The following is a 24045-nucleotide window of genomic DNA, read 5'->3' as shown; positions in this document are numbered from 1 at the left end:
CTGTAGGATATTGTGATTGTGTTTTATTATAGCATTGCTTCACTCTGTTTTTATACAGTTATATAAAATATTTCATGCAAAAAGGGTGTATTTCTCATGACGGCTTTTAAACACTTCTATATTTACCTGAAGTTTTTGAGAAATATTTGGTTGATAAAATTGAAGTATTTTTGTGGGCTGTTGTTCTTCAGTGTTTCTCTGAAAACCTAATGAAGGGAGGTTGAAGGCCATATTGAAAAACCTTAAAGCCAGCAAGATTTGGAACATCTAGCCCTCCTACCATGTTATAGTCATTAATATTAATGAATTAAAATGTTTACACACCCTGATCACTATTCTTCTCTTTGATGTTAATTACATTACAGTAGATCATGAGTTCATTCTTCATATCAGGCAAGTAAGGAAATATTTCCTCTTCATTTACCTGTGCCCCTTAGCAACACAGTAGGTCTTAGTCATTGTTGAATAACGTGTGGTTTTGCTGCCTTTGCTATATACAAATGCTTGTCTTTCCATCTTTTTAAAAAGCCCTGAGTGGAGCTTTGTTACTAAATTCAAGCAAAAAATAATATAAAGATATAAATACATGGATATAGGTGAGTATAATGAAGCTTAATAGTGTTCTTGGACATGTTAAAACCAAGTCATCTTTTTTTTTTTCTTTTTTGTCTTGCTCTTATTAATGTGAATCAGATGAAATGGATGGTGTGTTCACTTGCCTGTGAACTGTCTGTGTGGTTCTTGACATCCAGGAGCTGTAATCTGTCATGTGCTGTCATCTCTGTTCCTTCATTGCTTTTACCAAAGACAGTTGTGCAGCTAGCATACTATCAATTTTTTAAATTAAAAAATGAGCTGCTGCTTTCCAAAGGGTAATTCCCTCTCAATCTGTAAAGTAGGTATGGTTTTTTGTTGTTTTTTTTTTTCTTTTTCCCATGTTGAAATTAATGGAAAAAAAGGTAGGTTTTTAAACTTAATTTAACCAGGTTACTCTTTCCTGTGTGGCTCTTAAAAAAGATGCAGACTTGTAGGAAGTGAAATCTCAGCCACAGCTGTTCTAGCTCTGCAGATATTGTTAAAGTTCCTCACTTGGCACAGCCCTGTCTTTGGTAGGTGATTTTTGCAGCATGTGAGGGTTCATTCTTGGGTTTTGCTCCTGTGGTTTTCACACTTAGAATTGTATGACAGGGGTGGGTTCTGTAACCAGTGAAATCACATTATATTAGTAGCATCTGCTGTCATGTATTTTAATATAAAATTTGTGACTTCTGGTAGGCATTGCTTAGGTTCCATCAGCAATGTTACTGCTGCATGCAAAGAAGAGGCCTTTCCTCCTGTCAGCCTGGTCTCTTGAGCACAATGGATTTCCAGTGCAGTGGGTACAGGTGAGTATTGTACCCAGAAGGAAAGAAACTTTCTGCCCTGTAATATGATCTGTCAGTTGGAGAAATGCTTCACAGATCTGTTTATCTGCTGCCCGCCAGGGTAAATACCACTGCTGCATTGCCTAGAAGAAAGGGGAAGTCTATTTCCTACAAGTGATCTTGAAATTCATCTCTGAAAGTCTTCAGCAGAATGCACGTGGATTTTTGCTGTTGAAGCTGATTGCAAAGTTTTTAAATGTTAAGAGTTGCATGTCTTCTGGTATTATTGTTAATTTTATTTGACTATTTGAAAAATTTAATTGGGAATGTAAAACTTCTACTGGATCTACAACCTTAAAGATACTGATGGATAAGTTTTGTCCTCAAGTACAACAAATTGAGTCTCTAAGTGTGTCTGTAAACTTGTTCTGCATCTGTGCAGAGGTGTTACAATGGCAGAATCTGACCATGTCTTCTAAAAATCTATGCTTTTCCATTGCTTCTACTATCGGTGATATCCTTTGGTTTTATAAGATGGATAATTAATAATGTTTTTTTGAAAATATTTTTTTCTTAAGCATCTGTATCCAGAAGTACATACAGGAATCTTTATTATCTTAAAAGGGACTGTGAAAACAAGGTAATTAAACATAATGCAGCATTAGAAAGACTGTAGTCTTAAAATCTGGTTCTGTATTATGCCAAATGGATCTTTACTTCTGCTGTTTCCATATGAGTGAAAGTGCTGTTGGCAGATAAGGTTTACAGCTATAGATTCATGCAGAATTTTCTTCTAAAATTCCAACACTTTCTTGTAATATTGAACCATAAGGATATTTAAAGCAGTTACTACTTAATTTCCCATGAATATTGAGTGAGAGCACTTTTTAAAAGCCCCTGGAAAGCAGACCTAAATACAAATCTTGTAACATCAAAACTTCAGTGGACTCTGGCAGGTTACATTTCTTTCATACTTCTGTGTTTCCTTTGAAAGAAAAGCTTTCCCAGATGGTCATTGCAGGGTACTGAATGAAACCAGTAATTTTATGTAAGCATGTAAGTTCATAGCTATGTCAGAATTCCTTATTTGGCTGCTGGATTCTTTGCAGAGGTTTTTTTCATTTTTATCTTTACACTGTTAAATGAAGGGAAGTTGAGGGTAAGATTATCTGCAGGGTCAGAGAGAAACTTCAAGCATGATGGGCAAAGTATCCTTACCGAGTTGGAACTAGAAATAAACACACAAAGGGAAGGATAGGGCCATACTGATAGTTATAAATTAAGTGTCAAGGTTTCAAATCTGGGAAAGGATCATCAGAATTTATAAAGTTCTATTTAAATAGTCCATTCTCCTCACTTCAGACATCTGTTACTGGTTATTGTTTGAGTGACCACCATGTACATTATACAAAAAGGAATGTGTTTTTTGTAAGATCTCTGCTAATGTGGCAGATAAAATCCCAGTGTTTGATAGCAGTGCCAAAGGGCAAAGAGGTGCTGAACAATATTCCTCATCTTTACCATAACTTTCCTTCCTGGAAAAACAGGCTTTGACAGTGGGAAAATGAAGACTGAGATAAGGAGAGGTGGAAAGAGGCTTGGGAACTGAGAGTGATATAGACCAGAACTTGAGCAAGCTGGGGAAAAAGTCTTCTCTTAGGCTGATGCACCAGTAATTTTTTTTGTTGATTACAAATAGGAGTTATATCTCCATGCTATGGCAATAAATTAAAAGGACTAGCAAGCTAAGCAGCAGTTGTTTTTGTTGGCATGGAGTGTAATCTGGGCCTAGTTTTTACATCTCTAGCAACTGATTATTGCCTCGTATAAAGTAAAATGCACTGGTTTTATTAATGTGAAATGCTGCATCAGTCTCCAAATTTCATTTTTTCAGAGAAGCAGTATTAGAACTGATGAAAATTATTTGCTTACTCCTCAGGAGAGATGAAGCAGTTGACAGTGATGGTTCTCTTGTTTTTATTGATCATGGGCATTAAGTTTCAGTACAGCAAACAGGGAAGTTTTTTACCTTTAAACTGTATTTCTTTCACCCTTGGAGAGCTAAGCAGGTGGATACAGGTTATGGAAAATTAGATGTGCTGCAGACATATTAAGTAATTCTGTTTTAATTTTCCATTTTAACATCTTGCTGGGTAGACATAAACACTGCAATTAAGCAGGATTTAATTCAGCCAGGTGACATCTTAGATGCCCGATAATAGATGGCATAGCTGAATTTATTGAGCTGCTTTCTCCTGTCAGTTTTACTGTAGCCCTTGCCTGTTTAGAAGATGCATTAAGGAGGAATTTTGACCTTGGCAGGTGTCGAGAAAGTCTTGTATTTAAATTCAGGAAAAATGTCATGGAAGAATTAGGAGACCTTTGACAGTTTTTTTGCAATAGGGTTACAGATGGAGCAGGGAGAAAAAGAATCTAGTGAATGTACAAATATGTGTATTTTTGGATAGAAAATGATAAAAATAAGAATTTTGAGAGACTGTTTTACAGAAGGTGGGGCTTTTTTTCCAGCAGTTTGGTTCATTTTAGGGGAAATATGGAAGACAAGTGAAGCAGAATTAGCCATTAGCTTACGCATGATTCTCTATATTTGCACACAACAGGACAGGGTGCTAAGATGCATTTGTAGAGTTTTGCTATTTACTAATATGTTAAAGAGCTGACCTTTTTGAAACATACGCATTAACTTTGGAATCATAATGTTCTCAGCTGCAAAAGAAACAATAGGTATTAATACACTTTACTAATTTTATTTTGTTGTAGTTAATTTGTACTCTGCGCTGGAATAAGTACACAGAAAGCCACCTTTTAGAGTATGTGTGAGGAATGAACTTTGGCAGATGTTGCTCTTGTTAAACTGTCCCAGCTCCATGTATGTGAGAGTGCCTTGTATGATGGGACTAGAAAGTTGTCAGTTCAATATCTGACGTCTGTGTTGGGTGAATTAGCACAAACTCCAGTGGGGCAGAATAAATGGATATCAGGATTAGTGTAATACATTGGGAAAAAGTCAAAACACCCATTATAAACAGGAGTCAAGCATCACAGCCTTCTGGCATCTTTACAGGAGTGAGTCTAAGAACAGGGAAATCTGGTTGCCATAACCCATTCAGGTTCTCCAGAAGGGATTGACAAGGTGCTTCACCAAAGGCTCCTGAAGTGAGCTGGAAAAGAAGGTCCATGCACAGATTCCCTGGCTGAAGGATGAAGGTGGATGAAGGCGGTACTGGCATTGAACAGGGAACTCTGGAGCAGATGCTGTATTTGTAAAGGACCTGAGAAGGGAGCTGAGTTACAAAAGGTTAAAATGCAGTTGTGCAAAAAATCTCAAAGTATTGAGTGACATGATGATTTGAAATGAACTAGAACATGTGATTCCTAATGGCATGTGTGACTGGATTTGCCACACGATGTTGTAGATGCAAATATTCAAGCAGTTTTATGAACCAGTTAACAAATTGTGGGAGAACACAATCACGGATGACTTCCAAATACAGATGCATCTTATGAGATATAAAACCCAGGGTCTCATGTTGACAAAAGTCTAATGTATCTGCTGAGGAAAGTATCATTATTTGCTTATGTTTTTAACCTTTTCCTGTAGACTTCTTGTTTCTGTCAGAGCATACGGGTCGGTATATAACCCAATATAACATTGTATATATTTAATGTCTACATTTTGTTGCATAAAATCAACACTATTTATCATTTTCAGTGATTTTAATGTTTTCCACGTGTATTAGGATTGGTGCTAATTATCACTGGAATTTTTCTAAACATAATTGTGGGAAATATTTCCCACATATTCCCAATTAGTAACATAATCCACGGGAAACTTGGAAAAAAAAATAATACAAAGGCTTTGAAATGTAAAACTTTTTAAAAAGGCATTCCCAAATAGCAGTTGAAATCCTAGGTACTGGTAGTGTTTTTTGACTGTACTAAAATTATGTCCTTGTTTCTTTAAGGCAACAGCTTTTTTGATCCCAGTGAAACAGAGAAATGGTTTTTTGAGAATAAATCAATGCTTCTTGCCATTCCATCCCTCTCCATCTGTAAAATAGAGCTTCTCTGAAATCTTGAGAGCATGTTGTTTCTATTATTCTTCATAATAGGTGAAAATGAACTATGTGTTACCCATAATGTCTGTACATTTTGTTTTTCACAAGTGTTTTTCCTTGGGTTTTCATGATGTGATTGACCACATGTGAATATCATACCTATCAGTGCATGTAGTATGAAAAAGAATTATAAAAACTGGCAAAGCCAGCTAGAGATTAGGCTCTACTTATGCAAAGTACTGAATTTGTTTCTTTAAATGTTTGTTTTCATGTTAGAAACAATCACACTTTGTTTGGATTTTCCTTTCCACTATTGGAAGAGACTGGAGTCAATTAACTGATTTTTATAAATTTTTAGAAGAAAAATGGTCAACACTTCCCAACCTCAGAAACTGAGTTGCAGGAAGAGGAATATTTGCAGAAGGATTCACTTTTACGAATTAGAACTGTTTGGTGAGCCTGCTGTGGGGGCATGTAAATAAATACTGATTAACCTGTGCAACCTAATGCTGTACTCACCTGCCTTCCTTAAAGGTCAGGGATGGGTTACTGGGGCCTCCTGAAGGCCTGAGGTTGGAGCAGAGTCAGGTGCACTTTTTCAGCTGCATCTGATTTAAGTTAAGGTCTTGTCATCCACCACCTGCTTTTCATTGCCCTGTCCTCCTCCCAGCAGTTACCACTTAAGTTTTTTAGGAGAGATATATGAATAGTCACTTCCTATTTATTTCTGTCAAACTCAGTAGATTTTAGGATGCATTTTCAAAAAGATGTTGAATCAAAAGTGGTTCAGGTAGGGGACAGTTATACCTGTTCAGCTCTGGTTGGTGGTAACCTGTGGGAGATGTGAGATGGAGGCAGTCTGGGGCAAGGATGGACAAATGGGGAAAGTGCTTCCTTAGCAGGTTGTGTTTTAGTCCCAGGAGCCTTTCTGGTGACAAACACTCCACCAGGTACTTTTCACAGTTGATTCTTGCTTTTCACCAGCTCCTCAGTGTTCAACTATGTTAATATTTTACATATTTTTATAAATTACTTGTTGCTCCTATTCTTTTTGTATCCATTTTTCTTTTTTATTTAAGCACGAAGTCTATTTATTACATACTCTGTTCAATGCCAGATGAAATGATTTTTTTTTTTTGGACATTAAAAAAAATTATATTCCTTTGCTTGCCAGCTTGTAATTCCTTGAGGTTTTTGCTGATCTGTTTCCATTTTGAAATATGAGGTATTCTCCATCATCTGATTCTGCTTTTTCAGCAGTAAAATTTAGAGCATCACTTGTTCATTTGAAAGACTCATCTGTTTCTTCCCTTGTACCTTTGTAGATAAAGCATTGAATATTTTGTTGAACTTTCCTCTTCTTCTGCCCTGTGTTGACTTAATATGCTCCCACTTAATAGAAGGATTTTGTCCAAAGGGTGTCACTTTTGTAATATGCCTTCTTCAGCAGTGAGTCACTTTTTTCTTACGCTCTTTCTGAAAAAGCCTTGTTGCTGTTCGGAAACTTTCCTGGCTGGGTTCAGACAACTCAGTTAAAACACAGAGTTAAAAAGAACTTCTTTTACATACTTGGAAAATGCAACATTTCAACCATTTCAGTAAATTTAACAATATTAAGAAGTTTGGCTCGGTATACCTTTTTAGCCAATAAAAATACTTTTGCTTTATGTATTTGTCTTAAAGTCTGATCATGTGCAATTGATGTATCTTTAATCTGTTAAATTATTTTGGCATAAAGATTTAGCATCTGCAAATATTTTATATTGAAACATGGGCTGCAGATGTTGGGTTTGGTTTTGTGTTGCCTCCTGCTTCCCCGTTCAGTAGCCGCGTGCTGCGGTAGGTAACGTTTTCAGGAGAGGCAGGGAAGGAAGGGAGTTCCACAGCAGGTAAGACCTTGTCTCTTAGAATAAAAAAGGAATCTGAAATAATTGCAAAGTTGGACACGTGGAACAATTTCCTGCGTGGGACCTGCCCTCACATCCCCATTCTGTTTTTGTGAGAGGGAAGTCAGCCCATCCCTGCAGCTGTTGGACAAATAACTCAGAAAGATAGTCATGGGTGCATTATGTGCTGGAAAACCTCTGCTCCTTCACCCCAGCAATGTGCACGTTAACTTGTGAAACAAACACTGTGGTTTGCCTCTGCTTCACCTTAGGGGAACCTTGTAAATTGTGTTTTCATGCTATCTGATGGCTGGATTTATTTCCTCTGACAGAGTTTACATCAGAAGATACTGAGGGTGGTGTCTTCACCTAATATTTATTGCACTTTGTTTTCTGATATATGCAGAAATACATAAAATCAGGTGGTACATTGCTAATTTCCTCAGCCCTTCTCTGTGGTGGTTCTTTTCATGCTGAACAAATCCATCCATAACTTGCCAATACATACTTGGTGATCTTTGGTTGATGCTTTAAAGTCTGGCAGATTAATATTAAAATACAGCATGTAAAGCATGTATGGGAAAACCTGTGAAAATCATTTAACAAGTTGAATGTCTGAAAAAGGCCCTCAAACCTTTTTATTACTGGCTGTAATTTCTTCAAAAAATTATATTGTCATGTTACAGTTGGCAATCTTTAGGAGTTCTGGAAGCTTTAGTAATCATGGCAGTTGTTTTGATACCTATTGCTGTAGTATCTGATGACTACACACCGAGTAATTCAGCCTTGCAGGGTGTTTTGTACAAGGTGTGTATGAGTGCCTTTGTCTCTCCACCTGGGGAAGAAATGAAATCCCTGTACTGATTTTGTAGAACCCCAAAGAATGTCCCCCATTCCAGTTTAGTACAGCAGTGGCAATGCAATTCTTCTCATGAATTGCTTTCATAATACCAAACTTTTATTATTGATAGCGCAGGGTAAGAACTCGGTAAGATAATAATCTTTATCTGCATCCACTTACCAATGATGAGGTGATACACAATAATGTGTTATCCTGTGGCACTCCGTTGGTGTGGCTAAGCCCTAGGAAGTGTCCTTAAAATTAAGAATTAATTGCATTTGGGTAGATTGTGAATATGTTCACTTCTCCAGTTAATACGGCCGCTCACCTTCCCCAGCCTGAAGTGGCATAAAAACAGGTTGTTGCAGACATGGGTATTTCATCATCGCTTGCTTGCAATGATTTAAAAAATACCATAGTTTTTAGAATAATACTTCACAACAAGAGGGTGAAAGCAGCTTGTTGGAATCTCAAATTATCTTTTTATTATCTTGAACAAATACTGTGCTGCTATTTCTGTTTTTCTGGATCAGTCCTGACACAGGCAGGGACATGGTGTATATCCTTTCAAAACAATGGTGAGATTGCACTGTTACTTGGAGATTTTGCCCTAAGGAAAAACTTGCTTTTTGCAATTGTTTGAGCTCCAGCTACACGACTCGTTTCAATATGTGGGCTACAAAACCTCCTACGGAATTGGGATCAGACCAGCACAGATTGACAACCTAAATTATGCTTAATTCTCTCATGCAATTTAGGCCTCTTTTTCAACATTGTTCCTGATAGAGCAGTTCTCCGAGACCAGTTCAGATGTTTAGATTAAGTAATTACTGCTTAGCCTGACTGTGGGTGATGAACTGAAGGCGCTGTTTGCACTGCAGCGTTCCTACATTGCTGAAAACATGCAGCTCTTTTACCTCGGCAGGTGCTTGGCTCTCTGAAGGAGGTGTCTTCATTAATTTATTTTAATCTGTTGATTTGGGTGGATCGCTCACAATTATGTGCTTTAACAACAGTGTGTTAGTCCTCAATTTGAAAGTCTCCCGTGTCATACACAGCTCCATCAGATCTGAAACTCCTTCGGTTTTTCAATGTTCTCCTCAGGGCTGAATAATTCACAAGTATTTCTTGTTTTCTTTTTCCTGTAATTTCTTAAGTTTAATATCCTGTCCATCTGCATCTGTTAAGAGTCTAAAATGCTGCCTTGATGTTGCATCCTAGTTTCATGTGTTGTCAGGCCACATTTATCAAAGGTGTGTTCTAAAGGCTTGTTCTCTGCTTACACCTCTTTGCTTGGCATGGGAACCTCTCAGTGTGATCTTAGTGTGCCTATAACTTATTGATTGACTTTTCAGATAACTGCTTCTTCTCTTCCACTAAAACACCAGAAAATTAAATACTCCTCCCTTCAGGAATTTTTCATACATAAGCTATACTTCTAAAAAAAGCAAGCCAACCAGTTGTGAAAGATTACTTAGATATAACTCTTATGCAGGTTATAAAACGGGGAATTTCCTCCCTGCTTTTGGAAAGTCTGAATGCACTTTAGATTGTCCAATTCCTGCTGAATCTGTGTATAATTGAGTACAGCTATCTTTGAGGATAGATTTTCAAGTTAGACCCCGTTCTAACTTGATCTTGATCTGCTTCTCCCTTTTTACTGTTGCAGTGACCCCACAGATCTTTGAAAGCCGGGAATTTAAAAGATCTAGGTGATGTTAGCTGATGGCTATAATCCTTCTTCAGTAAGAAGGATTTATTTATTGAAACTGTTCTCAACTTTAGTATATAAATTTATAACAAAGTACAAGCTTTGTACAATTTCCAGAACCAAGCAGCTCCTATTCAGAAAAAAGGTCAAAAGTGGAATGTAACTTTTTTATCCCCACTCCGACATTTGCATTGTATTTCTTGAGCATTTTGAAAAGTGGACTTATGTCATGATTTTCTAGAGGGATCCTGGTTTTGGCTTCTTCTGGAGGCTTCTCTCATTTGTTCTGCTCTGTTTCTGAATCAGCTGTTTAGAAATCTTTCTATAATTGCAAGTTCCTCTTGTTAGGTGAGCTCCTGATTAATCTTGTGACAGTAAAACCATTCACTGGTGGCCTTTTGGTTCCTGAAAACCCCTGAAATAGAGAGTTGGAAAAACACCTTGCTCTGAGCATTAACCAGTGAAACACTATTTCTGTGCAACTTTGCTGCCTGTGAAAAAAAATTCTATTATTCCCCCCCCCCCCCCCCCCGTACTTTTTTTGATTTGTTTTTTGTTTGTTTGGGGTTTTTGTTTGTTTGTTTTTTGTTTGTTTGTTTTTTTGTTTTGTTTGGGGGTTTTTTGTTTCCCTTGGACACCCCCCCCCCAAAAAAAAAAAAAAAGGAAAAGGAAAAGAAACAAAAAATGAGCAAACCCCTGGAGATTCTGGAGAAAAATATGTGGAAAAGTCATACACATATCAAATTGTAACTTCATCTACTTAAAAGAATGAGAAATGTACGGTGTTAGCTGTCACCAAAGTTCCTCTGTCCCTTGTTAGCCGTCAGCAGTGGTGGTGGCATAAATAACTATCCTGACTCCTGTGTTTATACAGGTTGAGGCATTTAAGTACTGGAACAGTGTCCTCTATGGTTTGGGAAACTCTGCATTACCTCCAATCATTGTGGTCCTAGACATGCTTGTAAATGAAAGTTAAATTAATGTTGTATAATGACAGATAAATCTCTTGTACTGTATGCTCACTTGCTTAAGTGATTTTTGCCTCTTGCTATTTAAGAGAAAAAGTCAAGATACTATAAATCATTGGTGCTAAAAGTATAAACAAAAGAAAACAAGTCATTTTCTTTGGGATCAGAAAGATAAAGGAGGAGAATAAACTTCTAATAAGCCCAGAAACGTGAATTTTGTCATAATACAGTTGCCATAGTGTATAGACCAATGACAATACATAATTATACTTAATGCTGCAGATGTTAGAACTTGCTTGATTCAATGCAGAACACTTACTGATTTTCAGAAAGAACTTACGATGGAAAATATTTCAATTCTCCTGTTTATTTTAAGACAAGATATTTCACATAAGCTTTTTATGTGTGGTTTTTTTTATTTTTTCCCACAAAATCTCTTGGCTGTGCTTTTGCCAGCTGGAGACTGGAGATGATAACGTCCTATCAATTTTGTCACAATGCCACAAAGGGCTTCCAGTGGCATTTTTGAGTGGTCATTGGGATCAAGTCTATTTTTTTTTTTTTTAATTTTAGATATAATCTAAGACTGGAATAAAATTCTCTCTGTAGCTAACAAAGTAGCACAGTGCTCAGGGAAGAGGGAACAGTAAGTAAACAGTTCCTATGTGTTCATCATGGAGCAGTTTTGGAGTTTTGAGTGTGTAAAGGTTGCAGCTCGGCTCCTTCCCACCCATTCCAAAAATCAGCCAAACTATCAGATGTTTCTGTTCCAACTCAGCTTCAATTAATTCTGACCCTCCAGCCCACATCCGTAATCTCAGAAATGGGAAACCCTAATATGTGTCTTGGGAGGCTGGTTCTCCAGTGCTGTCTGCTTTAATGATATAGCACATTTGGAGTGGTGTAACTGAATACAAACCCACCATGCTCGTCTCCAGCATCCCAAGGACTTTCTGTTTTTAAGGACTAGTTTTATGCTGTTCAAGTGATGCAGTTTAAGGAAACAAGAGTACCCATGTAGGAACCCACTGATTGTAAAAATGAGTATAGCAATAAAAAGTATTTATTTGGGTTTATTTATTCATTGGGGATTTGCAATAATAGTTCACTGTCTAATATGTGCTTATTTCAAGGTTTCAGCGGGTTCTGAGCAGATGAATTTGCTTGACTGACCACTTTGTGTTGGGTTTCGTTCTATTTACGTTACGTGTCTGGTTATATTTTAAATTTGCAGAGGCTATGAAGTGTTTGATGTAGTCGTATAAACAATTTGATTTCTGAAAAGATGTTCTGAATTAGATGCCATTGCTGTACGACAATATACTAACAACATTCTGAGATCATTTTAAGCCCTTTGTTTAGTAACACAATGAATGTCATTAGACTGTTAGAGTAAGAATGTGAACATTAAAAACAGCTTGTAAAAATGAAGAGTTTTTGAAATCTAGAACTATGGGGGATATCAAATTGGAGCATCTGCTTCTGTCTTTAATTTTTGAGTGAAATGTTTTCCTATTGATTCTTGACAAATGTGTTTCCCATCAAATCAGGCATTCAAGTTTCAGTTTTGACAATCACACCTCAAAAAACAATTTTCAGTGCAAATTTTGAGATGGATGTTGAAAGCATGAAATTAAAAGTTGCCATTCTTTTTGTTTGCCTTTCATTTGTGGTACTTAGGAGTCACGAGTTGCATCTGGCAGCCATGCTGACTGGAAACACTTCATTTCCACTAAAATAAAAGCTAGTATTTTCATGGAATTGCATGTCATCAGAGTAAAAATAAAAATAGAAACTTCTATAAGAGCATCAGATCTGCTAATATAAAACTGTGTTCGTTTTTCTTCCACTTGCCTCTGTTCCCTGCAATTATTTGTATTGGCATTTAGTCTGTACTTGTCTTTTGCTGCTGGAGCAGCCAAAGTTTTATTGAGCTGCTCAGTATAAATATCATCCCTACAGCTGTACCGTGTGAAGGCACATAAAGCATAAGTCAGGTGTAGCTCTAGCAGGTATTGTGCAGCTCAAGAATGCAGGGGAGCCTGCGTGGGAGCTGTCGCTCATATCACGTCCAGGACTTATGAAAAATAGGATGTAGTGAGGCTCATGAAGGTTTGTGCTTGTATTCTCTGACTCATCATCTTCCTCTTTGCCTGTGCCAGTTGTGCATCCCTGTGTCCTGTCCCAAAGCTGTTCTGGTTGTGTGGCAAAACTGTTGGCTTGTGGTTATTGAAATATTTTCAGGTGTGCTGTCTACAAGAAGAGTGCTCCAAAGCTTAGAGGGATAAAAATCTTCCATGGGGAAACCTTGTCTCTTATAAGGATTTATGCACTATTTATATGTATTTGTTTTTTCTTTGAAGTACTACAAATGTTAGGTGTGTTTGTAAAATTTTAAAGATAATTCTAACTGTACCGTTATGTAGTTTTGAATGTGGTTTGTTATTTTCTTTTTTCCCAGTTGTTTTGAGATTGGCAACTGAGACAAATAGTGCCATTCAGAAGAAAATAATTGCAAGCATTCTCTCTCCTTGAAAAACAGGTCTATACTTTGCATCTGTATCTATATATAAAGTTTTGTAGTCATTAGAAAATGATGCCAATTAACATGGAGCATTTGATAATTTGAATTTTCTTGATGTATCAACTACTTGTTTGTTGTTATTAGTGCTGAACCATGAATAATTTACTGGCTTTCACTTTAATCTGCAGTGTCTGCTAACTTTGAAGTTCAGTAGTCAATTTAAAGTTTGCTGGAGCTGACTAATGATTCACCAGAGATTTTTGTGAGATATTTTGTCATCCATTTAAAGCTTGGAAAGGTTTGCTGTTGCAGCCATCTGGCAATTCTTGGTTCTCTGGAGAAAAGAGAAGCCTTTTGATACAATAGATCAAAGCATTCTGCTCTTTCAGTGACTGATACCTATAAGTAACTTAGAAGTTTCTCAAAATGATTTCACAACGCCTGTCTCATTTGCCAAACTTTTGCATTCTAGCTACAATACAACACTGGCCATGAATTACATTTTAATTATATTTGCATCATTATTTAGAAACTTCTGTTTGCAGTTGATTTACAGATCCAAGTGTTCTATAAACCAAGAGGTTTTTAATTTACCAAATACGCTGCTATGATTAATAAAATCAATGCTAAATCTTGTGGCTCTTAGTGCTAATGGCATAGGTAAGGGTACTCTCAGCAACTGTACTTGTGCTATACCATAAGCCTGAGATATTGATGTATCCCTTAGACTGTAGGTGATGTAAAACTAGAGTCTAAAACCGTATATCCCACTATTTGTAGAGCTAACTCTGTTAGCAGTTGGAATTCTGAGATTGGGCTTTGCAGATGTTTGGCAGTGAAGAGCAGATATGGAGAGAGTGAGTGAGGACAGGAGGTGAGCACTGCAACATCCCTTGAAACGAGCCCAATCTCACGCCGGATGGTCCGTGCACATGGGAGGTTTGTCTGGGATCAGGATGTTGTTTCTATTCCGTCAGACATTCCGGATGTGCAGTTGCCATGACCGCACATGTCCAGTCTTCTCACAGAGTGACTTCATTGCATCACAAGTGCACCACAAGCAGCCAAGCCAGAATGATTAAATTGGCTTTTACCTTGCATGTTATTTAGTTAAAGGGTGTCTGAGTGAGATTTGGTGCTGGGTTTAAAAGGGAACCCATTAGCTTGTAATGCCCCATATCTCTGTGCAGTACAGGAGGCAGCAGTGAATAAATGCCCAGTGGAACTGGGATGTGTTCATGCCATTCACTCTTCCTGGTGTTAGTTCATTGTAATGATTGATGTACCAATGAAAGAAAATAATCCTTGTCTGTCACACTGTCCTCAATCAAAACCTATCAAGGAATTTCAGAAATAGCTGATGTGTCTTGGGATGTAGCCTATATCACCCTACTATCTCTATGTAGTCTTTGGTAATAGTTAAGCCTTATTATTTAACCATTCAAAGTACAGTAATGACTAAATGGCAAATGTGGTATATACCAAGTATCCACTGACAAGTCCTTCAAACTTGCTGTTCTTTACATTAGGCAGCTTGGAGAGAGGAAAAGACTTCTAAGATGCTGAATTTTTGAGTACTGAATAAACTTTAAACACCAACTGGATAATTAATGTGGTACCAAATTTTCAGAAAATAGAATGATGTGAGTTTGGTGAAGGAAGAGCTAATTTTTCACACATTAAAATTTGCTTGAACTCAGATTTAAAAGTGGCATTTAAATAGCAGAAGAAAATTCCACATACTTCTGCTTGTTATTTTTCAGTGAGCTATCCAAGATAGGTCTGGTGCTCTTGTTTCTTGTCCACAAACAATGATAAATTTGTAATTGCGTACTTCATAAACTTCCACAATTTAGTGTTCTGCCTGCTGTAACTCTGAATCAGATGCATGTGCTTACCTGATTGTTTATCTCCCCGTCTGCTCAACATGTGCTTCCTAGCAGCTACAGTTCAACATGTTTTTTCTTCTTCTTTTTTTTTTTTTTTTCCAGTGTGGGAACTTTGCTGTCTTGGTGGATGTTCATATTTTGCCTCAAGGCTCCAGTAAAGACACCAGCTGGTTTTCAGATCATGAGAAAGAGGTACAACAAATATCAATTCTACTTCAAAAGCATGTGGCTGCAGGGAAAATGTTGGATTGCCTTGAACTGTTCAGAATTTTTCAGTGTTATGAGAATATTGTTAGTTATACCTAAGCATCAGTGGTTGCTGTGGGACCCCTAAGTCAACCATATGTGCTTTTTGGGTCACTAATGACCACTTTAAATTTGCTTTTTAATTTTTAAACTCTGTGTGTGTGCACATATATGCATGCATGCAATGTGGATTCTTCTGACTTAGCTTTTAATTTAAAAAATATGTTTCTCATGAACATTTGTAAATTATCTTCTGTGATATAAACCAGATTGTGCCAGGTATCGTTTTCTTGGTGAAATATCTTTCTATTAATTTTCTTTTTTCATTCTGAGAAGTGTAAATGATATTGCATTTAGAGGGTACAAGAAAACATAAATATGCATGATAAACCATAGTAGAACTGTTGCATCTTATGAAAAGAAACTTCCATGATTTTTAAGTGTATCATGTGCATAAGCTGATGAAACTGGGGAAAATCAGTGCATCAGTGAGCTGCAAAATTCTGCCTGTAACTTTCATCAGAATATAGAGAAATCACACATGATCTTGTGATGAGTTCCTGGCTGGAGCTTTCTCCTCTGTGTGGGAACTTGAGAAGTTCCCTATTGAAAACGAAGGCAGGATATGTTTGGGATGCCTGTGGACTTTCCCGCAAGTCTCCGTTACGGTAATTTTCAGCAGATAGCTTCCCTAATAATGCCATCATTAACTTGTCACTGCACAGCGTCCCCAGACATCTCAGAGTAATACATTTAAGTGAAATTAAAAGAAACAATAAATTAATATCCTGAGGGAGCAAAAGCCGAATATTTAGCAGTTTGTGGTTCATCCGATTTGTGGTTTATTAAGCAGAGAAATAAGAAAATAGGGAAAATATTTTAGATTTCTTTTTTATGACTAAATGAATGCTCATTCCCTTTTCTATTTATAACCAGCTTTACGCTCCTGGTTATCTGAGTTTTAAACGTTTTCAAAATGTATTTTGTAAGACAGCCAAAACAAAAGAGATTAATTTCAGGAAATTAGATCATGATTGATTTAATAAAGAGGCATGACAGGACAGCATTCAGTGCATTTCTGTGACTGCACGTTTCGAGAAAAGTACAAAGGTTGCATATTTTCAACAACTGAGAAGTGTGAGTCCAATAGCTTTGCAATTCACTTCCTGAAAGTCCTATGCAGAATCTTTGTGTAAGTGACGGGAGGAAGGGTCCCAAAGAAAGATTATTTTGACATATTTTTTATGAGGGCTTTTACATGTTCATCTCAAGTGGTTTCTGGAAAATACTAGTGGTGGTGCAGCCCTCTCTGCCTGTCTGTGGGAAATGTGGATGCCTCTGTAACAAATGCAGTTCCTGCTGATCCCCTGCTTACCCTGGATGAAATGCATTGGCTTGAGCTCATGGACCCTGGTGATGCTGTCCCAGTGGCCTTTTGGCTGCCAGCTCCTCCTTGGAGCATGTGCCATGGAGGGCAGGATGGGAACTTCACCAGTGCCCAAAGCATGGGATTGGTGTAAGGAAATACAGCTGGGTGTTGGAATGACCACCAGCACTGTGACACATTGCTGTGACCAGTTGGATGTAGTGTATTCTTGGGATTGCTGTGAGATGCTGCAGTTTTTGTCCTCCTTCTGCCCTTCCAGTTTCCCTGCCCTTTCTTCCACATCCCTTTTCCCCTGGAATAGCAAAGTCAAAGTTTTATCTTTGCACTCTGAGGTCTGTAGGGTACTTTGTGGAAAGCCATTTAAATAATATTTCCATAAGCCTAACAAGTAAAACATGTTCCATGTAAATGAAAGAAGTGCATGGTAATGTTTATTGCTGCAGAAGGAACCAAAGACAAACCATGTTTCTGCTGCTTTCTAGACCTTTTCATTCTAACCTGAACACAGGCCCATGAAGGAATGTGTAATGGGAGCACTTTAATGAGTTAAACAGAAGAAAAAGCAAAACCAGTAATTTATAATTGTACTCTACAAGCAGAAAGGAAAATATATTTCTTACTGTAAAGAGAAAATACTGGTTGTGATTGACTAATGTATGTGCCCTGCTTTTATTTAGAGCAATGCACTAAAAATTTGTTGTTCTGAGTACTTTCTACATTAATCAAAAGGAAATTTCAAGCCAAGATAGCTTAGAAACTACTTATATAATTTTATGTGTTACCCAAACACATTACAGAGGTAAAGTTATATTTTTGTGTGCCACAAAATATCGCTTCTGTGAGCACATAGTTATGAACAATGGAAAACGAGAACACTGAGGAAAGGGCTCAAATATGTATGTGTGTATTAAGCTTAAAACTTATTCTGGTATTCAAGAGATGAATTTTTTGTTTTTACTCCAAGTATTTTTTTTCCTGGGTAATTCTGGCTGAAGGCTTTGTTCTTCCGGAGTTGTGTGTGGTTTTATTGTGCTTTGTTGAAGAAAGTATGAAAGATATGAACATTTATGTTTAGGAGCAGAACAATCTAAATTAATTAGAGCAATTAAGTCGCTGTGACCTAATTTGTTCAGAGTCTTCTCTCTTTCCACCCCCCTCTCCCCCCTGAAATTACACTGAAGCAGAATATCTGTTGTGGTTTATAAGGATTCTTGTAGAGAAATAGTGTGTTGACAATTCCTGAGAGGATTTATACTAAAATTTTGCTTAAATAACTCATGCTGTGATACATTTTTAACATGTATCCTACATTTTAACATTTTCCTCCTTTGAATGCATATGAAACTAATTTCTGATAAAAAAGTTAGCATTGTAATATAATGTATTTCATCTGCCAAGTAAGAATTTCATAATGTACTTTCCTCTCTTGTTCTGCAGAAAAATGGTTTGATTCCCCTCCTTTTTCCCATTCATTTCCTAACTGATGTGCTTCTGCTCTCAATGTTTTTCCTTTTAATGTGAGAGGGGGTAATTTTGTATTGATTTCTGCTGTGTGCCTGTGGGCATTTCTGTAAATTTAGATCAAACCAGGCCGGTGGTTTCTCTTTCAGGAGGTCTGCAAGCTGCTAGAAGAAGTTGTTGCTTCAAGGGTCAAACACTACTTGGAGGCACATAAACAGCGTGGTCAGTGGAAAGCCATGGAATATGGATCATCTGGGCCTTTGTTTCTTACCGGTAAAAGAAATTATTTAACTTAGTGTGAAGTAAAGTCATGGGGAAAATACTGTTCTTCGTTTTTTTCTGTGAGAAACTTGCCATCAGGAAGGCCTGAAATAGCTGATGTTTGGGTATGGAATTACTTCAGTTAGTGAACAAATTAAGTGGATTTTAATTTTCTTTGTTACTTAAAAGTGAATGTAGTGCTGGTACTATTAGTCCAAGAGCCTATTATTAGAATTTAGAAAAAGAACTTATATAACCCTTGGTCCTGCAAAATTGATTGAAATCTTGCTGGTTAGTTAAGTCTCCTTTTTACTCAAACATTTAGTTTAGAATTTTTAAATACAGAAATAATATCTTTACTTCTCCTGCTTTTGGCAATCTGTTCAGTCTTAAAAAGTTGGTGTGGTGTGATAAATGACATTTGTCATTCCACCAGTGCTGCTGCAGGCTCGGCAGCAGCACCCATCACCTTGGGAGTGCAGAAGAGAACAGCATTAAGAGCCTTCACCCCGTCGGAGCTCTTTTTTTGTGTTTGTGTAAGGGTTGAGACCAACGGGTGCCATTTCAGTACATCTACATTCGAAACTAAAGATCACGGTCACTTGTAGCTTGTACCTTGCTGTTAGAGCAGCTTTGGGGCTAATTGGCTGCCAGTTTTTGTTTGATACCATTGCACCAATAGCATAATGGTGGGGTTTACAGTTGATAGGCTTATCTGTTGGTCTTTTATCATACCAGCAATTTATTTTTAAATAGTTCTTGGGCAAAAAATTACAGATTTTTGTTACTAGCCTGGAGCAGGTCATAAACTTGTCACAGAAAAGAAGGGCTGCAGTAGTAAAGCTCTGTGTTGGCCATGGTTTGTCACATTTCCTTAAATACATTGAGGAATCTCTGCTGAAGTGTGACTTCTGCAATGCATGTAATTACATACTTACAATATATGATCACTGTACTCATAAATTTTAGAATTCAACATATGTTATAGTAACAATTTTAATAGTGCACAAATTCTTTGCCTCTTGAAATGCTTTCCATTATGGAAAAGGTATATTCCTATAGAATTCTATTAGATGGTTGCAGCTTTAAACACTATTGTCAATAACAATGAGTGGCTTTAATGAGAAAACACAGGTTACATGCTGTATGGTTGGCTTATTATTGCAAAATTTTAGGCATATATGGGAGCCAGGTTCTTCTGGCATGAAATGGCCTTTTTCTCACCCCCAAGAACACAATACCACATAAGCAAGGGGTGCTTCAGGCCACTAAAGTATTTTCAACCTCTTTTTTTTCCTTTCAAGTAGTAACGACATTTTATCCCTTTAAAATATTACTAATGTCAAGCACATGAACTTTCAGACCCCTGTACTTTTCTGATTGTGAGTGAGCAAAAAGAATTTTCTTCAGTGAAAGCAGAGGGACATTACAGATGGTGGGATCAGAATTTCTAAGATTTGTTGAGATTCTTCTGTGTTTTCTTTTATCAAGGGATGTTTTTTATCATTTATTTTTTTAAAGTTTCCTGCCTCAGTAAAAAGTAGGTTTTGAAAAATGATGATTTTATAAGGTAAAACTGCCAGACATAATAACCGGTTTTATATATGTGGGCAGATGCAACACTGATCTGAGGGTGTTTGTGAGAATTTAGGGTCTTCTATTTTCTTTTGTATCATGAACATTTCAGTAAAAATACTGGTATGCTGTCCCAGGGTTGTGAACTGATCTTCTGCTTGACTCTTCCCCTTGTTTCCTGAAAATTAAAATCTTAGGGATATGCATTTGAGGAGGTCATCAGTAAGATCAGTGACAGTTTTAGATTAAAGGATATTTACTTTGGATGAGGCAGAATGACTGTTCCATCAGTTTTCTGCAGTTAATCTCACCGTCATTAATTAACAATAAAGAATTAAAGGAAGAAAACAGGCTGTGATAACGAACATTCATGTTAAGCTTCATTTCCAAAGCCAGCTCTTTCTTCTTCTCTCAGCCTGCTTTGCTCAAGGCTGTAATTTGTAAGAAAGGAGTGCTTTGTTCAGGTCCAAGAATCAAGTTTCTTCAAGTTCTATTCAAGTCTGTTCTTACCTGGGGAGGAAATAACAGAATAGGTGGGTGTTCACTGGGGCAACCGGGCCCTGCTTCTAAGGACTGACCCTTTGAGGTGAGCCACAGGGCCGGGAGTCTTCACCAGTTACCTCTTGTGTTCTGCCTTCCTCTCTAGGATCACAGGTTCTGTTTGTAGGCTGCAGGGAGATGGTTTTGTGTTTTTCACACCAATGAAGTGCCTCATTCCAGGCCAGTGCTTGGCTGGCAGTGTTGTGTAGTACACAAAGGAATGCACGAGCCTGGTACTTGCTCCACAGAGGTGCTGCTGGGAAAAGGCTTCAGCTGCAGCTATTGTTGCATTTGGAGGCTATGAAGAGTTTGAGTTCTTCAAACTCTGAGTGGTTTCTTTTGCTCCAAGTTATTCAATCTGTATTCAAACCCCTGCTATTGTAAGGAAGTGTGTATCTATAGAAGGAACCTCCACACGCTTACTAACTGGCTACTTACTATTTCCAGTGTCCCAGGTCAGCATTCCATCCCTGTCTGAAGATGCATCTTTTCAAGTCAATTTTAGCTAGTTTGCTGTACACACTGCGGGATGTATTCAAAATTTCTTCAAAAGAGAATTATTAGACCAGTATTAATAAGATTTTAGGCTACCTTTAATGTGAAGGTATGTTGTATTAGGTTTCATTTCAGAACTAGAAGCCAAGCTACTTTACTTCAATGAGCAGATCTAATCCTGCAAGATCTGTTGAGCAGGGAAGACTTGTTAAGTCTTCTACTTCCTTACTACTATAACTATTTTGAAAAGAAAATTTTCACCTATCACAGCTTCTTTTTAGTATTAATGTTATATTCTGTTTAATATTAATATTATTTGACACTACCTTTCATTTTTGTGGCACTTAATGTAAATATCCATGCAAGTTACTCGTTAATTTACGTTTCTTTTTTTCTTTTGCATTTGAGTTCCACCCACTCTACAGTGTGTGGTGGGTCGCATACCAGCTCATTAGGAAATCTGTGGGTGTTAGACACAGGAGAAGAAAGAAAGAAGGAAAGAATGGAAAAATGAGAAAAAGTAGCCAAGACAAGCAAGTTCTTCCTATTCTTCCTTCTGTCTGAACAATTTCCACACCCCTCCCAAATGGCCAGTATGAACAATTTGCCAAAGTAAGCTTTAATTTAGTCTTTGGACATAGGCTTTGGTATAAACTCTCTGTTTCCTGTGTTTAATTAATGTCCAAACGTGTTTGACTTTGGTTTATTTTATTTTTTTAAAGAGAAATTTAAAATGGGGTGGATTTTCAAAGGTTGAATTTGGCCTGCATCACATCTGCATGGCCAAAATCATGCAAGAAGGATATTGGCCAGGTATGGCTTGTGACTGCATTATTTGAAGTTTCATGTTCCACAGAAAGTGGCTGGTTTTGATCAAGAGCAGTGAGAATTAAGAGGAGACTACAGAGGACTGAGTAGAGATATTAAATACAGGAGAAATGACAAAGGATGAACTGAAAACAATAAGGAAGAAGGTAAGGTTTACATGGGCACAGAGGAAACAATAAGGAGAAGTGAAAAAAAAAATATGGCTGATAGAAATGTCAGTGTTAGAAATGGAAGGAAGGAAGAGGGTATATTGTAAACTGACCTTCTTCCCCCTCTTGAGGGAGGAGAAAGTTAACTATGTTTTTCCTACAAGTAATTTTCAGATCTATTCTCATTCCTTCCCTAGCATCCTTGCTGTTTTTCTTGGCTTGAGGGTGGGACATTTTTGCTCTGATTTCAGATCTTTTTATTGTACAGTCTCTTCTACAGTGAAAATAATTAGAGATCATGCTGTCACATGGCACAGTGAGCTCCTAGCTTGATTTTTTCTGCTTTCCCTGGGATTCTGTATATTTTTTACATATTTTTAACTTTCTTCTCTAATGAAATGGGGCTTACTGTGGTCATGTTTTCTGTGTTCATCTGTTCATCCAGGTGTTTTTGCAAATGTGACTGTAGTTTATTAACAGGTAGAAGTCTCAGACTTGACATTCTCTGACATTAACTTCTGAGAAGCTTACTAAAATGAGAAACTGGAAGAGATATAAGAGCTGTTATGAGTAGTTCAGCCTTACAAAGATCTGGAGTCAAAGTTCATGTCTCATTTAGTGTAAAGAAAAATGCATAAGATGCAATTTCATAAGAAAATACTTTTCTCTTGCTTATGAAACGATTTTTTTGGCTCCTGCAAGCACACAAAAAATATACAATAAATCATGATGGTAAATATTCCAAACTCTTTTGGCATTGCATTTTAATTTGAACATTATGATGTTTTTAAGGGAAACACCCTTTTCAGACTGCCCCAGTTTGCTTTAGGAGTGTTCACTATTGCTGTAGGACATGAATTGTGTGAAATGCTTGTAGGGTATGTCCCACATTATAATCCTGTAACAGCAAAACTGATTTATTCCCACTCTCCCAGCTGTTAAGTCACACTCCTCTGCTGTGAAACTGTTGGTTTGGTTTGAACTAGAATCTTTTCACTTGCCTTGCTCAAACAGCAACTCTACAACGCTTTGATGGATGCAGCTACAGGGGAGAATAAGCAGCCATAGGGGACTGAGAAGGAGTCTTTCAAATGAACTTTGATAGTTGCAGTTGCACATTGTAATATCTGTCTCTCCAAAGAATTACATTGCAGCTTCTCTACAATGGGCTCATTTATGATTTGTGGCCAAGTCCTGCAAATCTGTGTGAACTTTAAACTTACATTCATCTGTCTGTGACAACAGAGCTCCCTGAAGTATGCAGTAACTTATGCAATAACTTATGAAAAATGTTTTGATTAGTATCACGTACTTAATATTTCCTGTATTTGCTTTAGGTTACTTTCCCCCCCCCCCCCCCCCCCATTTTTACAGCCAGATAATGGGGGAATAAGGGCACTTTTTTTTTCACCAAAGCATTTTTCTTCTAGAAGATTGAGGTTATATATCTGAACTTTTTGTTGTTGTTGTTTGGTTTTGTTCTTTTCTCAGGGTAACTGATACTTGACAAGAACAAAAGAAATGTCCATACTTACACACTCTTTGGGTGTTTTCTTTTTCTGTGATTTTTTTTTTTTTCTATCTTACCTTAGATTGTAATACAATAGAATTGGGAAAAATGCCAAGAAGGGCAGCAGAGATGATCTAAGATGAGGAAATGCAATACAGGGAACAGTTGAGTGTTCCTGACTCTTCAGCCTGGGAAGTATATAAATTAGGGGGAATACAACCAAGATCTATGAAATCATTTCTTGTCTCATTCTTTTCCAGTTTGAGAGCAAGGGTGTATCAAATGAAGGTATTGGAAATGCTGTGGTAGTTAGGGGAACTGTGAAACTCTT

The 24045-nt window shown here is 37.3% G+C and overlaps 1 protein-coding gene across 5 annotated transcripts in view; it reads left to right on the top strand.

The window, feature by feature from the left end:
• LOC121674725 (SLX4 interacting protein) overlaps nucleotides 1–24045 on the top strand; it is a 72120-nt gene that overhangs the window by 20488 nt on the left and 27587 nt on the right. For 4 of the 5 annotated variants that reach the window (XM_042049276.1, XM_042049275.1, XM_042049278.1 and 1 more), the window contains exons 4-5: nucleotides 15365–15454; nucleotides 18506–18629. In XM_042049276.1, coding sequence (XP_041905210.1) covers nucleotides 15365–15454; nucleotides 18506–18629 — 214 coding nt within the window. The remainder of the gene's footprint in view (nucleotides 1–15364; nucleotides 15455–18505; nucleotides 18630–24045) is intronic. The other variant, XM_042049279.1, reaches the window with a different exon arrangement.

This window comes from Corvus kubaryi, unplaced genomic scaffold (genome assembly GCF_017639235.1).
Source record: "Corvus kubaryi isolate FWS band 111438036 unplaced genomic scaffold, C.kubaryi_AGA036_p1.0 70, whole genome shotgun sequence".
Lineage (NCBI taxonomy): Eukaryota > Metazoa > Chordata > Aves > Passeriformes > Corvidae > Corvus > Corvus kubaryi.
This window is presented reverse-complemented; position numbering and strand designations above follow the sequence as displayed.